This window comes from Talaromyces proteolyticus (assembly GCF_021365285.1).
Source record: "Talaromyces proteolyticus strain PMI_201 chromosome Unknown BGW36scaffold_7, whole genome shotgun sequence".
NCBI lineage: Eukaryota > Fungi > Ascomycota > Eurotiomycetes > Eurotiales > Trichocomaceae > Talaromyces > Talaromyces proteolyticus.
In genome coordinates this window covers 2,101,310-2,116,092 of record NW_025764283.1, presented here as the reverse complement: position 1 = coordinate 2,116,092, position 14,783 = coordinate 2,101,310, and the positions used below count along the sequence as shown (strand labels likewise).

The window sequence follows — 14,783 nt, the reverse complement described above, 5'->3', positions numbered from 1 at the left end:
GTCTGTTAGCGTTGCCTACGGGGTCGGAAGTTGGTGCGTACCATCGACAGAACAGACACTTCCGGTGCTGTGATCAGGGTCCCCAGTCGAGAACGCGTCATCTTGTCCTTTGCAGCTTTCTTATTAGTCGACTTATGCCGTCAGCGCTAGAGAGATGAACAGGCACTACGCCTATCCCAATGGCTACAGTGCCTATCCGCGAAGCGGAGGCGGGACCTTCTCCATATCACCTCACAGGTAGGCAATCGGCCCAGCGATGAGCTATGGTATGGACTGACATCTTGGTGCTTCCTGACAGGTTCCAGCCACGCTCGCAACCGGCACTGCGGCGGAGAAGGCAGCTTTTGTTCAAATTAGTATTCATCGCAGCCATTTCGTTATTCATTTTGTTTCTCATCGTTCCCTCATGGCGCGCCGTTCTTATTCCAACTATATCGGTGGGGCTATTTTCCTCCACACATGACGACCTTTCATTAGAGACTGTTCGCTATTATGACCTTTCCGAAACACAGGGCACGGCAATGGGATGGCACCGAGAGGAACGAGTTCTCATGTGCACTCCGCTGCGCGACGCAGAACCTCACCTTCCTATGTTCTTCTCACACCTACGAAACTTGACCTATCCTCATCATTTGATTGACTTGGCCTTTTTGGTTTCCGACTCAAAAGACAACACGCTCGAATTACTCTCAAGCTTGCTCTCAGAACTGCAGAAAGACCCTGACCCTAAGATGCCGTATGGCGAGATTTCCGTTATTGAGAAAGATTTCGGACAAAAAGTCAACCAGGACGTGGAAAGCCGGCATGGCTTTGCCGCGCAAGCTGGCCGACGAAAACTCATGGCTCAGGCCCGAAACTGGCTTTTGAGCGCCACGCTGCGACCGACGCATAGCTGGGTTTATTGGCGTGATGCCGATGTTCAAACGGCACCTTTTACGATTTTGGAGGACTTAATGCGACATAACAAAGACGTAATTGTACCAAGTGGGTTTATTTTCCTTTTCTCGTTTGTGACCATAATACTAATGAGTTTGGCATGTAGACGTCTGGCGACCTCTTCCCGACTGGCTTGGTGGAGAACAACCGTACGATTTGAACTCATGGCAAGAGTCAGAGACAGCACTTTCCCTGGCAGACACACTAGACGAAGACGCCGTTATTGTTGAAGGCTACGCGGAATACGCCACTTGGCGACCGCATTTAGCGTACCTTAGGGACCCGTATGGTGATCCGGACATGGAAATGGAAATTGATGGTGTTGGGGGAGTCAGTATTTTAGCCAAGGCCAAGGTATTCCGATCTGGTGTCCATTTCCCCGCTTTCAGCTTTGAAAAGCACGCAGAGACGGAAGGGTTCGGCAAGGTATGTCGTGGTATATTCCCGATATGCTATTCATTATGCTAATTCGCAATTACAGATGGCGAGACGCATGGATTACTCGGTTGTGGGGCTTCCACACTACACGATTTGGCATCTGTACGAACCCAGTGTTGACGATATACGTCACATGGAGGAAATGGAATTGGAAAGAAAACAACGAGAACAGGAGGAAAAAGAGGAGCAAGAGCGCCAGCAGAAAATCAAAGACACTTTCAAAGATCCGCAAGCTCAATGGGCCAAGGACGGCGCTGCGGTCAAGAGCCTCGAGGAAAAGGAGAAGCAAGAACTACAAACCGCTGAAGAAGAGCGCAAAGGAGGCGAAGAAGGACCTGCCGCGAAAGGGGAAAAAGAAAGTTCTCTTGACAGAGCGAATGCTCAGGACAACTCCAAAGCTAAAGACAACACTAGATCAGGCGATGGTGTGAGAGCAGCCAAAGCAGACGTTCCCAGACCAAAAGACAACGCTGGGGGGCGCGACAATGTGAGAGCAGCCAAGGCGGACTCTTCCAAAGTAAAGGACAACACTGGGGCACGCGACGATGTGAAAGCATCCAAAGCAGACTCCCCCAAAGTCAAAATGGAGTAAATATATTTGATATCTCTTCACTATATTTAACCGACCATTCATAGATTTTATTGGTTTTTCTTCTTGATGTGTTAATTTTTGGCCTGGACCGGAGTTACGGGTGTCGACCAGTGATTTATATGTGCCCAAGACTATGCCATATTTATCCATGTATAGTCTCAGTCATTGGTGTTTGAATGTTCATGTTCACTTCATGTATTAAAATTATACAGCTACGAGATGGGCGGTTGCTGTTCATTCTTTTGAAACAGGTTCTTACTTCTATATTCAATATTCTAGTCTTTACTCCTACAAACTTGAGAGTCGGGATCATGTTTATCTACTGTTTATACCTCAGTAACATTACAACCTACATATCACTGCCTGTATTAAAATAGTATAATAATATTAAATCAATTAGCTACTATCATTACAGTCCAAAGTCTCGCATATAAGCTGTGGTCCGTGCACCAAACACGTCCCTCGGCGCGTCTCCTGCCCCGCGCAATTTGCAGCGTGTTCCTTGGGCACTCCTTGACGCAAAGATAGTTTTTGCTGATACATCATTCATTGTTATTGCCTGTCGCTTCATCCTCCGAATCATGTCGACCCAGGAGGCAAACAGCATACGCCTTGCTCATAGCTCCCCGCAACAAGCTTTCCGTCTTCTCGAGTTAACGCCCGAAGTGCTCGAATTGCTTTCTTCTGGCAATGCGCCAACGTGAGTCTGGACATATATGCGTGAGGATGCTCGAAGTACTGATCGATACGTAGTCTATATCTCAAATCCCCCCAAACAGATTCGGCAGCGGGGCAAGACGCCGGTTACGTGAACCTATGCACAAGCGAGAAAACTTTCAGAATCCGACAGGTCCATTCGTCGAATTCGTTATATGTTATACGCCCGAGTGACAGGAATGGACAGCAAGTGAATGGTGATGATATGTCGATGAATGATTTGAATGTCCCCGGAACGGTATCAACGATTGCGAAGTGCGGATCGACTCTTGAATTGCACAAATTAGACGAGACCAGCTCGGCAGCACAGATCATGAGAAGCATGATAAAGGTGTACGATCGGATAAGTGCGGAAGGCGATATTGATATGGCCGATGCTCGGGGTCAGCAAGAAATAACCAAGTCTCAGAAGACCAGGATAAAACGGGAGTTATTCGATGATGTCCCATTCTCGACAGCGGAGTGTAACGCGGCGTGGAGTGAGATTGGCGCTTTCGTACATTTTGATAATGATGGTAAAGAAGTTACTGCTTTTCGGCCGTCAGCAAGAACGAAAATTGATGTATGGAAGCGAATTCTTGAGGGATCGGTGCTGCAGAGCATTGATTTGGAACGGCAATTCCTTGCGAATGATCTCTGGAAGGCTGTTGTGGGGGATGATGAGGAGGAGGAGCTGTTCCCTCGATCCTTGTTTGATGCGATTGTTATGAGGGTTGCTGAGAAGTCTGGTTCGAAGATATCGAGCCTGGATGAGCAGGAGCTGAGGTGTATGTTATGCTATTTATATGGGTTTGAGGGTTTGAGGTGCTCGCTAATTTCTCTTCAGGGACTAATCTGGACAAAACTGTTTGTGTAAGATGGATCGGTGAGACGTATCTCGAAGCGTATGCCTCGACAGAATGTTCTTCTGTAGGACGCTCTGAGTTCATCCGTATCTGGAAAGACTTGTTACCCGAGTCATGGCGAAATGAAGCGTCCCTGGATAAATTACCTGTAAGTACAAGTAAATTTCAACGCAATCATGCTTCGGAACTAATGGTTTCTTAGGAGAGTTCCTACAAGACGCCGGATCCGGTTTCAATTTGCTACGTTGAGTCAGAGAGTAACAAGGTGAAGAAAGAGGCCGGAGGAGGTACGACTACAGCGACTACAGCTAAGAATTCTCGGAACTGGCATGAGCGATTCAAGAGCCAGAGAAAGTAAGAGACCATTGGAAACCATAAAGTACTTGCATTGCGACTTGCATGGATATCTCATGCTAAGCATGCCGCCGTCTTCAATCGTCATCTATAACCAGTTCGTCTACCATGACGATGGAAAACGCCGTCGGACAGAATACAAACCCAAGTCCCAGCTTAAAACAGACGACAAAATCAAGCAGACCTCAGCACCAGCTGTATTTTTCATTCCAGAACCATTCCACATCATCACCTAGCCCTTGCTTAGCTCCGTTCCACTTCAAACTGCATATGCTGCTCTCGTCGCGATGGAAAACTTGAGCATCTGGATCAAGCAGTTTCGCCGCTTTGACTACTAGTGACGTCGGGTTCCAGAATTCCACCTTTTGCACGTTGAGTGCATGTGCTTCGAATTGCGCCCGACGAAGAACGGCAGCAATAGCCTCGATGGTGGACAACTCGATTGATGGCGACGCTGGCTCATCATAGCTAAATCGCAGAATGTGCAGTGTGTGGCTTGATTTAGTGTCACCAACAGTGCGAACCCACGTGCAGAAGACGTTCTGGGAGTCTACAGCTGCACCTCGAACCGATGGCTTCTTATCATCGAAGACTCCCATTTCTACGTAGTAGTTTTCACGAGCCCAGTGCCAAAGCATATGATCATAATCCGGCGAAATTGCTACTTTTGCTCCTGGCGACTTCTGAGAAGCAACCTGGAGCAGATTGCGTTGTTTGTGCTCAACAATTTCGCTGCACATGGACTGACGGACGTCCTCCGCGCTCATGGGTCTGGCTACAGGAAGTTTAGCCAAGGCAACGGATACCTTTAGATGGTCCTCGTTGATTGGCGGCAGGGTCATGTGCGAGGACAGGTATGGTTTCCAGCCATACCTTGTATAAAACTTCTTGCCAATGTCAGAAAACAGCACGGAGAAAACTCCTTGCTTCCGGGGCTGGTTTTCTGACTGCCAAGTATCGAGTTTCTTGCTCAGCTCCTCCATCATGCGGCCAGCATAGCCACGGCCTCTAAATTCTGGCCGGGCAAAGACACTCCCAATTCCATGACAGATGATCTCTTCGACATTTCCCTTGTAAGCGAGATATGCGGGTTTTAGGTAGGTTTCGCAGGAGCTGAGAATGGTTCGCGAGTTGGGTGGCAGCCTCCCATCGACGAGGATCCAGCAAGTAAGCGCGCCGTTCTTGGTCAAGTTCTGCTGCGACAGCCGGTGCTCACGTTCGATGTACTGGTCTAGATCGAGCAGTCCCTTCCAGGCCCTGCTATTCATGCGGATGGTCTCCAGGTGCTCTTCTGGCGTGGCCAGGACAAGCTCGAGATGAGGCGAATCGCCGGCGAGGAGGTCACCGTCGAGAGAAACGCCAGCAGATCCCATGATCGTAGTGCAGTTCAACCAAATACGAAACAGAGACGAGTAGCACGAGACACGTTCTGGTCTGAAACGAGTGGAAACTGCGTCGTTCAAATATTTCGCCTCTCTTCAAGTAGTCGAGTAATCAACTTGCCGTCATTTGTCAGTATCGCTGTCGCTGTCACACGACCCCGTTCATCGTGAAGTATTTAACCTTGTCAGTTGAATTTACTTTTCCCCCGCGCCACGGCAAGACCCATACATCATCGACCATCAGACGGACGTTGTACGCCCTGTTGACGCCATGTGGAGACCACGAGCCTTGCCGGGCCGGTGGAAACCGAGCATTGTCTAGAACTGTATATACAGTTGCACGGCGATCACTGCGATCTGCTCTCGATCTGCTAGTAGAATTCTGTTCAATGTCCAGTTGTCGAGTTGGAGCCTCAGCCTGGGTGTTGCTTGTATGTTGTTTGTTGTTTGTCGAGGTGGCCAACAGACCTCGTACCTGATTGGCCAGTGCGTGCCTTTCTTCGCGCGCAGTCCCAATCGTCATCCTCCAGTCGTGATACAGTCACTCGTTCTCCTGCTCTCCATCTAGCCAACTCATATCGGAAATCATACCAGGGGCTTTGACTGACCCCATCCCGGACCTGGAGGGCTATTTCAAGAGTGACTCATGCACCCGAAGTTTTCCTCTTCGCAAGTCACAGGCGGAACGTCTCAACAGTCAAACTTTGACAATGCTGACCACAATGATGGCGGCTGAACGGCTCGCTCTCATTACAGAAAATCTGCAGGAGGCTTTGAACAGGGCATCATTGAGGGGATCCTCCAAAAACAAGAAAATCCCAAAATATATGGGGTACTGGTACGTCGGCTTCTACCGCCACCACCATTTACCAACGAAAAAAAATTATTAATTATTAATTTTGATGATCGTAGCAGCGACAGATCGTCCACATAGCGGTTACTTGGATGAAAATTGCCTCGTCACAATAATATTGGTCGCATTCTAAATCGGTTATGCAGTGCCCCCTTGAAAATCGCCCGGTTCCTCTCACCTGGCTGCGACGCAACCATTCTGAGACCTTGATAAGCTGAAGGCACCATTATTGCTCGTCGAGAACCGAGCGAAATATTACGAGTATACCATCACCGCAATGCTGTGGGTGGTGGGCGCATCGACCGAGCAACTGCTCTTCGTCCTCGGCAGCTCCTAATTACCAAAAAGCCCGGAATATATGATGGATGTATATAAATTATCCTCGCTGGTTTCAGAACATGGTGTAAAAGAGGCTAGTGCTGAGGTCATCAAGCAGCTCACCAACAGCCCCCTAAGTGAAAAGTTGCTGAATTATGTTTATGTCCCTGGTTCGAGTGTCGGCAAAATGAGCTCCAGCGACGATGACAGCGAGATCGATCTGCTCAAGCCTGCACACACAATCAGGAAAACGATCCGCAAAGCCCATGCCGCGCCTCGTGAGATTGAGAACAGAGTGGTCGCATACACACGCTGCGTGATAGTCCCTGCTCTGTCGCTCAAGACCGGACAGGCTCAGCTTCGCGTAAGCCGCGAGAGATATGGCTTGGAGCAAAGATTACAAAAACGAGGTGTTGGGTTAAACACTAGCACCTTTCTACAATGGAATCTCATACTAACGAAACACCCAGCCGATACAACAACTGCTGAAACCCGCTATCGCGGAGATCCTCATCGCCGCCTACGAAACATCGCCCGAATTGCGGGAAATCACGCTGAAAGTGTACCCGCCGGTCGAATAGCCAAAGAAGGAGAAGAAGCCAGATATACACAATATCATGGCATAACGCATTCTCACTGCAAACATAAATGAGCTTCCGGATCGTCTTGATCCAGACTGAAGAACTATAAACGTAAATACAAATTTAAATCAAATGCTAGTGCTGCACGCCCTTCTAAAGGCTCAAATGTGGAGACGTTTTCGTGTCTTTAACGTCGCATCACGATCTCTCCCGGGCCGGTCAAATCCGATGGCAAGCGAGATCAAGTGATCGCCAATGGTAACTCTATTATCGATCGCTATGCGGCCTGTGGGGCATAATTATATACTTATTACTTGCAGTGATAATTTATGGAGTTATATAAACATAGGCTTGCTAATTATATTTAACATGATCGACCATGCTGTGGGTGACTGGTGGCGCATGTAGATCCTTCTTGTACGGTGGTGAGTATACAATCATACTCTATAATTATATATTATAGATCATACTAGAGACAATATATATATATATATATATAAATATATACACACACTAGCTGATTATGGATATCATATGATGCCGAGAAAATATATCCGACAAGGCTCGGAGGGATGACAAGAGCGCCTTGTTGGCTGACCGGACAATATCTCGGCGATGCATTCATTATTAGGAATATTCTGCGCTGTTTGATCGCAAGTCTAGCGGTTAACGGTTGAGGTCAACAAAGAAGAGGAGGCTGTATAATGTCGGCGGTGTCATCAGCGAGGTCGCCTACCAAGGCGCCTTCGCGAAACAAAAGAAACGAAACAGAGAGAAAGAAAAGAAAGGAACAAAGATGGAGATGGCGGGTGCTGATGTCGATTGGACGGCCTGAGTCGTCAGGCCAGACTGCAGTCTAGACCAGAGAGGGAGAGGAGAGGGGCGCCTTCCCTGCACGTCTGTTTGCGCTGGCCCTGCTCGGCGTTGCACACCCTCCTCCCAACAGTCCTCCACCTCGCCAACTTCATCCTTTCATCTCCTTCGCAACCAGAGCCAGCGGCCATCGTTAGGCGGGCAGACACAGAGCTAGCAGGGTTATGGCGCACGCAATGGGCAATAATTGAGCTAGGGCAATAATCGAGCTAAATCGAGTAAGAAGCAGGCGACACGGGCATAGGCGGGCATATCTGTGCCAAATGGGCAAGAATTGGGCCAGCAACAGAGTCGCATTTCTAACGGCAACACTTTTAGACCGCGCATTAATTGAACTAAGCATCAAAGAGGCAACGTGGGGGGTTTCTCATCACCATGAATGCACAGAAACAGCAGAATTGTGGATGATAGATCATGACATCAACAGATATAATTAATCAGAATCAGGCAGATTCCCGGACAAAGTCGCTGCAAATTCTGAACAGCCATTGTGCTGAAGACATCACGCGCGACACTCGGGGTTGACCTCTGTTGGATCAGCTTCGATTCGTGTGTGGTGATCATGGACAACATGGGAGGCTATCAGTATAGTAAGTTCTTCCTCTCAATTCAGGCTTCCTGACTCACGTCCTCGCCCAGCGTCTTTTCGACAGCCACTCAATCACCCATACCACCCTGCGTCTCGGCTTCCAAACAACATGCAAGACACCATGCCCAATTCACTATTGTCGCCAGTCCGAGCACCATTACACCTTCAGGACAAGTTCTGGCCTAACCCTTGGGTTGGCCCTATACCAGAGGAACATCTTTACAATCCATACAGGTTCGATCAGCAACCTGCTGGTGGCTTTGACTGGCCGAGCGAGAATATCAACCAGGTAGGTAACTCTAACTTATATCACATTATTGCAAATGTTGTATATTTACAGGCATGAGCCTGGAAATATGGGTGTCTTCTTCTTTTTGTTATTGCGTTATTGCATCCGCGTTTGCTTATTTCCATCTCTGGATTTTCTATCCGTTTGTTGTTGGCGGTCGTATAATACTTCCTGGAAAATTACAAGGCATTTTGCCAGTTCTATGGTTCCCCTTTATCAATAAACTCATTTTCCTCAATCACGTATCCATAGCCCTTATCTGAACACAACTAATCAATTCTTACAGACCGTTGATCAGTCACTACCACAAGGCACCTTCGACAACAACCTGAGCCTTGCCAATCAGCCTGAACCAACCTTACCTTTTCAACCTTTTCAACCTTTTCAGCCTTTTCAGCCTTTTCAGCCTTTTCAGCCTTTCCAGTCTTTCCAGCCTTTCCAGCCCTGCCAGGCTCCTCAACAAACGGATTTTATATTTCAACCTACCACTGTCAACCTTCCTAGCCGTATCGATCCATCTCACTTTCCTTCCATACACTCTCGACCCTTTCAGCCAAACAGGGGCCGTGTGAACCCGCACTATAGACGACCCAACACTATGAATCCATATCATGTACGTCCCAATATTGATGTTGTAGACTTGACCGCCGATGGTCCTACAAACAACAATGTCTTTTCTTCTACGGACACAGTGCGAGGATACCAGTACACCAAAGAAATCTCTTTCAAAACCATGATAAAGGATATTTTCCCGGATATTTGCGAAACATTCCTCATGTTACTTTATGCGCGGTACATAGATAGGATTAGTGACGAATTCAGCCTCCTTCAAATAGCACACGAAGCATTTGATGAAATCCTCAATATGAGACCTTCATATCCAAAAGAGGTTGTGAAAAAGCGCCGACGAATTGGAGACAATGAAGAAAATAGTGACGGTGAAGAGGAAGAAGATGGATTATATATTGCACGGAGCAAACGTGATGGGACTTATTCCCTGGAGGCGTATGTATTCCCCTAAAAACCGGATGTGTTTTTGTGATGCTCACGTATCATGTTTATAGAATCAGAATACTCGCAGCTGAGTTCCCCTTTTTACAATTCGCAGTTGTCCGTCGCCAGTTCGTTCTCCACCAGTCCTTGGAAGCCGCATATCAAGCACTTCATACGATTAACCATTCGGAGAATCCCGATCCATCAATACGATTGCGTCGTGCGCGGCCGCGACATGAAATAAATCTACCCGGTCCTATGAGACGTGAATTGGATAGGGCTAGAAAGGGTATTGCTGACAAAGAAGGTAACAACCCACCTCATTTTGGGAAAATAAGCTTCTAATAAATCCAAGCCGCCAAGAAAGTAGAGGAAGATGAGAGAATCAACGAAGAAAAATATCGTAACGCCGGCACATTAATCGACTGCCAGTGCTGCTTCTCCGAGATCGCACCCAATAGAAGCCTTCCCTGCGAGAACGACAATATGCATTTCTTCTGTTTCCAATGCGTTATAACTGGAGCCAAGACAAAGGTCGGACAGATGAAGTACGACCTGCATTGCTTTGACGTGAGCGGATGCAAAGCAGGGTTCAACAAGAAGCTTCTGACAATGGTAATCGGCGACAAACTCATGAAAAAGCTCGAATACTTGCAGCAACGCGATGAAATTTCTCAGGCCCACATCGAGGGACTGGAGGAATGTCCCTTTTGCGATTACATAGCTATATGCCCGTCTGTGGATGAAAACAAGGAGTTTAACTGCGAAAACCCGGATTGTGAAAAAGTGAGTTGTCGGTTATGTCGACACGAAACGCACATCCCGCAAACATGCGATGAAGCGAAAAAGGAGAGGGGCGTTCCTGAACGCCGCGTTGTCGAAGAGGCAATGACCCAAGCCCTAATCCGGACATGCCCCAAATGCAAAGTTGCCATCATTAAGGAAGACGGCTGCAACAAGATTCAATGTAGATGCGGTACATTGATCTGCGATGTGTGCAAGGAGGACATTACAAAAGTCGGATACAACCATTTCGCACCTCATCGCGGTGCAAAGTGTCCACCAAACGAGATTGATTACGGCCATCACCGCCAGCGGGATGAAGTCAAGCGAGCCGAGAAGGAAGCTGTTGATAAGATTCTTGCTACAAACGGGGAAATCAAGCCTGAGTACCTGCAAATAAAAAACAAGGACGCAGCTGAATCGTTGAGTCGTGAGAGACCTCGAGCTGGAAGGGGCGTTGCATACCTTGGGCAGCCATTACGACAACACAATGTTCAAGATATGAGGCTGCCACATGTCGATTGGCATCCTAGACCCCTGCCAATGATGAATCAACCCGCGCGTTTACCCGTTGAAGCATATCCGCTGGACCGCATCGCTTTCGCACCACATCCTCTTCAGCCAGGACCTCCTCAGCCACTGGAAGAACATCCACGCCTCAGGTTCATGCGAGAAACTATGGCCGCTAGAAGGCAGGCTGCACCCTCACAGACAGGAAACTTACAGATGGGGGGACTACGAGAAAACCATGCCCCGGTACCCGATCGTTTTCCTGTTTTTCCTCCTTTTCCTCCCTTTCCTACTGATGAGTTAAGAGCTCTCATGACGCAGCTGGAACAACAAACAGATCGACTGCAACGACAACGGCAACAATACGAACTGCATCAACAAGAAGAACAACTGTATCGACAGCGAACTGAAATGTAATGACCCTGTAACTGAATGCCAAATACACGACACTATCTTTGGACGATCCGATTCTTATATATAATCCAGGCTTGGCATACTTTCTAAATTGCATAGTATTGGATGCTTATTGTTATCACTGACATCATTTCTTTCATATGACTTATATTTATTTTGATTGTTCTCACTCCACATCCTTTGCATTGGGGTACAAATTGCACACGGTTGTTTGATATGATTCCCACTGCGTTGAAGGCGCTCATAATGTTTATTTCACTTTTGTTTGATCGATCAACATGGCTCGTCAAGACAGATGAATATATTGTAATAAGCCACAAATCAGAGCATATAATATAATTAATTAATCAGTAAAGGTGCTATAACATCTAAAGATCAGACTATCTCATATATATCGCACATCATCACCGCAATTCTAAACACAAATCGAATCCTATAATCAATGGTCGAGAAGAGTAAACAACCGAGAAACACGGCATAGCTAGAAATGAGAGAGAAAAGCACAGTGTCACCCTACTCATCATCATACAAACCAACCAACCGAACAACTAGTCAACTTCATGATTATCCGTCATGTTCATCAATCTAAGCGCGAAAAAAGGGAAACGGAACCGCGGTCTGGCAGAATTGATTTGAACGTAAATGATGTCGTGTATAGGTGTGTATGTATCCCGCGGGGTCTTGTTTGTATCGTGGAAAGGTATCAGCAAAAGTCGTAAATCAGTAAAACCGAAATAGGTTGCAAAACATGCTCAAGTGCAGAGATTCGAAAAAGATCAAGCTCAAATACCAATAAAACGAGAAAGGAATGGAGTAGACATGAACTCGTATGATCAATATCTGGTACGTAGGTAGGTAACTATCGACAATGGTAGATAGATAAAAAACAAACTATGCATTGTCTTGCGACCAACACATATATATCAGAATAGAGAATAAACAAGACAGATAAGACGGAATTTAGTCTCAAACAATCTTGGAGAGATAAGGACGATGCGCATTGCGACGATGATATAGAAGAGAAAATAAAGAAAAAAGGTCATAGATGCGACAATTTACTTTGCCTTGCCACGCTGAGAAATGAATTAAAAAATAAAGGAGATAACGATGACTGATGCAGCAGAAAGAACAGCAAAGGAGAAACACGCGGCATCAATGCAGTAAATAAATGAGAGAGTCTCAATCCCAAGGGCTATTAAATCAAATTTCGTCAACAAGCGCCCTTCCACTCTATGATGATGATGTGATCATAATAATAATGATGATAATAATGATGTTGATGTTGTTGATGATGATGTTGCTTCGAATTCGTATATCATCAAATGTCATTTCATTTCCAGTGTCCCCAACCAAATTCACGCCCAATGAGTCGAATTCAAGTCAGATTCAAGTCGAATGTGATTGAACTTTTCCGAACCCTAATTCTTATCCGGTGTTTTAAACTGTTCCAAATTAGAGAAAAGATGAAAAGGGTAATGTTTACAAGGGAAAGCGAGGACCATCCAAATAGAAAAAAGGCAGAAAGAAATAGAGGACGCTATCGATCAAAGGACAGCTGCTAGGTGACTAGTCGTTCTTCGAATTTTTGCCTAGCTTCCTCAACCCACAACTCAAGGCGTAACTCGCCAGCTTCAACCTTTCTCACTGGTACCGTCTTGGCCCGGCCGTTGATTTTGGGGAGTAATGGTTGTTGCGAATGACTGCCCACTTTACTAACGGAAAACGGGGCGGTACACGATCGCACATGCACCTGGCCTGGCTCAGCGACTATCCAGGTTTGCTCTTCTTTGGTGGTGCCCGCTGGGGGCAGAGCATCTTCCCGCACTTCTATGCACACGGTGAAACCAAACTCGTCATCCCGGGGTAACGGCGTCAATCGAGCACACGCGGACGCTAATCTTGCTAAACAGGCACGAAACTGAGCCTCCAAATCGATGGTCTGGGCAGTTGAGGCTGGCTTGGAGGCCTCTTCTTTCCGCTCTTCAAACGTGGTATAGAGTTCTCCCACGGGGACGTGAGGGAAACCAGACAGATCAAAGGCATACCGTTCCATCGGCTGATTTGTGCGAACGGAGGAAATAATGACGGTTACGGCGGTGATTGTGCCCTTTAAGATCTCACTTTCGACGGCGATGGCCACGTCGTTGATATAGTCGCATACTTTGGGATGGCGCGATTGGCGGACGGGATAGTTATATGCCCGCACGGGGAGGAAGGTGGCTCGTGGATAAACGTTTCGTAACCAGAGGATCTGGTGCATGGCAACGCTGAGGAAGTTGGTGAAGGAGGCGGCAATGGCGGCTTGCGTGTTCGGCAAGTCGTTGGGGGCACTGAGCGGGGTGGTGGTGGTCGTAGTCATGCTGTTGACATTGACCGTGCTGGTGCTGCTAGTTTCACTGGTCGTAGCCATGCTGCAGTGCAGGATGGAGCAAATAACGACAGCTGGCGATGGGAGATGGGGAAGAGGGTGAGCTTACGGAGTCGACGTCGGGTGCTCGCTATCGTCGTGTCCGCAGTAGTGGTGGTCGTGGAGGAGTCTGGGAGAATCTGTCTGCTGTTCCCCTCGATAGCTAATCATTTCTCTGTATCGGGGTTCTATCGAGACGCCTTAGTCGGCGTGAGGGAGGGCTCAGTTCTAGGCGAGAAAGCGCACGACGTCGTTATCGTCTGCGTCGCCGTTGTAGGGATCCGTGTTTGCCAGGAAAGCACGGCCCAGCGAAAGGTGGGAAAAGGGAGTCCAGCGCCAGTAACGAGGGCAGCGCAAAACGAGAACGAGGGCGAACAATATGCAGAATATCGGCAGACACACGCCCGGCGCGTTGGCTGGTCGGCCCGTTGATGGTCAGAGCAGATGCTTCAGGTTGTGGTGGTGCGAAATGACGTGGGTGCTGGATGTTCTGGATGGCTCACGATTATTATGGGGGTAGGAGTGTTTTTGGCGGTGGAGGGGATTCAACAGTGCCCGGCAGCAGAGCAGAGCAGCGCATAAGGACCAACGGTGTAGGAATATGCTGGGAACACGCCCGCCGTCACGTGTCTGCGTCATGGGTTTGGATGCGCAACAGGAAAAAAATACGTTGCGATTCTATTCATTACAAAACGCACCCTGATCCACCGCATGGTGGGATAGAGGCTGTCGATCACTCGAGGGCTTTTGTCTCTGGCATCTGCGAGTTTGAGCAGTCCTCGCTCACTAGCTATTATTATTCATCAGCAGCAGCAGGACTGCTCGATGGCAACATTAACTGAGACAGCCGCCAACCGCCACCGTGATCCTACGTGCTTGGCTGTCTATCGCGGGGATGTCTTGCCTCCA

At 47.8% G+C, this 14,783-nt stretch overlaps 7 protein-coding genes across 7 annotated transcripts; 4 read left to right on the top strand and 3 right to left on the bottom strand.

Moving 5' to 3' along the window:
• Positions 1 to 154: 154 nt before the first annotated feature.
• On the top strand, positions 155 to 1,663 carry BGW36DRAFT_265628 (putative mannan polymerase II complex ANP1 subunit Anp1; the record flags this gene model as incomplete). The annotated part of the gene is made up of 4 exons (XM_046210122.1): positions 155 to 237; positions 299 to 984; positions 1,043 to 1,362; positions 1,418 to 1,663. Coding segments are annotated over 4 exons (1,335 nt in total), but the record flags the coding sequence as incomplete, so codon positions are not given.
• Positions 1,664 to 2,389: 726 nt separating this feature from the next.
• Positions 2,390 to 3,977, top strand: BGW36DRAFT_189459 (putative sister chromatid cohesion protein Dcc1). Its single transcript, XM_046209779.1, has 4 exons — positions 2,390 to 2,666; positions 2,720 to 3,450; positions 3,510 to 3,676; positions 3,731 to 3,977. The coding sequence occupies exons 1-4, from the start codon at positions 2,548 to 2,550 to the stop codon at positions 3,884 to 3,886; spliced, it is 1,173 nt and encodes a 390-aa protein (XP_046071579.1). The 5' UTR covers positions 2,390 to 2,547; the 3' UTR covers positions 3,887 to 3,977.
• A 90-nt stretch (positions 3,978 to 4,067) lies between these two features.
• Positions 4,068 to 5,255, bottom strand: BGW36DRAFT_296794 (uncharacterized protein; the record flags this gene model as incomplete). The annotated part of the gene is made up of 1 exon (XM_046211311.1): positions 4,068 to 5,255. One exon carries the CDS (start codon positions 5,253 to 5,255, stop codon positions 4,068 to 4,070), a length of 1,188 nt encoding a protein of 395 aa, XP_046071578.1.
• Positions 5,256 to 6,622: 1,367 nt separating this feature from the next.
• Positions 6,623 to 7,016, top strand: BGW36DRAFT_428636 (uncharacterized protein; the record flags this gene model as incomplete). Its single annotated transcript, XM_046220583.1, has 2 exons — positions 6,623 to 6,847; positions 6,906 to 7,016. The coding sequence occupies 2 exons, from the start codon at positions 6,623 to 6,625 to the stop codon at positions 7,014 to 7,016; spliced, it is 336 nt and encodes a 111-aa protein (XP_046071577.1).
• A 2,020-nt stretch (positions 7,017 to 9,036) lies between these two features.
• BGW36DRAFT_189411 (uncharacterized protein) lies at positions 9,037 to 11,808 on the top strand. The gene is made up of 3 exons (XM_046209777.1): positions 9,037 to 9,772; positions 9,832 to 10,067; positions 10,116 to 11,808. Exons 1-3 carry the CDS (start codon positions 9,366 to 9,368, stop codon positions 11,468 to 11,470), a joined length of 1,998 nt encoding a protein of 665 aa, XP_046071576.1. The 5' UTR covers positions 9,037 to 9,365; the 3' UTR covers positions 11,471 to 11,808.
• A 1,217-nt stretch (positions 11,809 to 13,025) lies between these two features.
• Positions 13,026 to 13,877, bottom strand: BGW36DRAFT_428634 (putative mitotic spindle checkpoint protein; the record flags this gene model as incomplete). The annotated part of the gene is made up of 1 exon (XM_046220582.1): positions 13,026 to 13,877. The coding sequence occupies one exon, from the start codon at positions 13,875 to 13,877 to the stop codon at positions 13,026 to 13,028; it is 852 nt and encodes a 283-aa protein (XP_046071575.1).
• A 127-nt stretch (positions 13,878 to 14,004) lies between these two features.
• On the bottom strand, positions 14,005 to 14,606 carry BGW36DRAFT_189420 (uncharacterized protein). The gene is made up of 2 exons (XM_046209778.1): positions 14,378 to 14,606; positions 14,005 to 14,290 (listed from the first exon to the last, which is right to left on the bottom strand). Exons 1-2 carry the CDS (start codon positions 14,511 to 14,513, stop codon positions 14,103 to 14,105), a joined length of 324 nt encoding a protein of 107 aa, XP_046071574.1. The 5' UTR covers positions 14,514 to 14,606; the 3' UTR covers positions 14,005 to 14,102.
• Between the last annotated feature and the right edge of the window lie 177 nt (positions 14,607 to 14,783).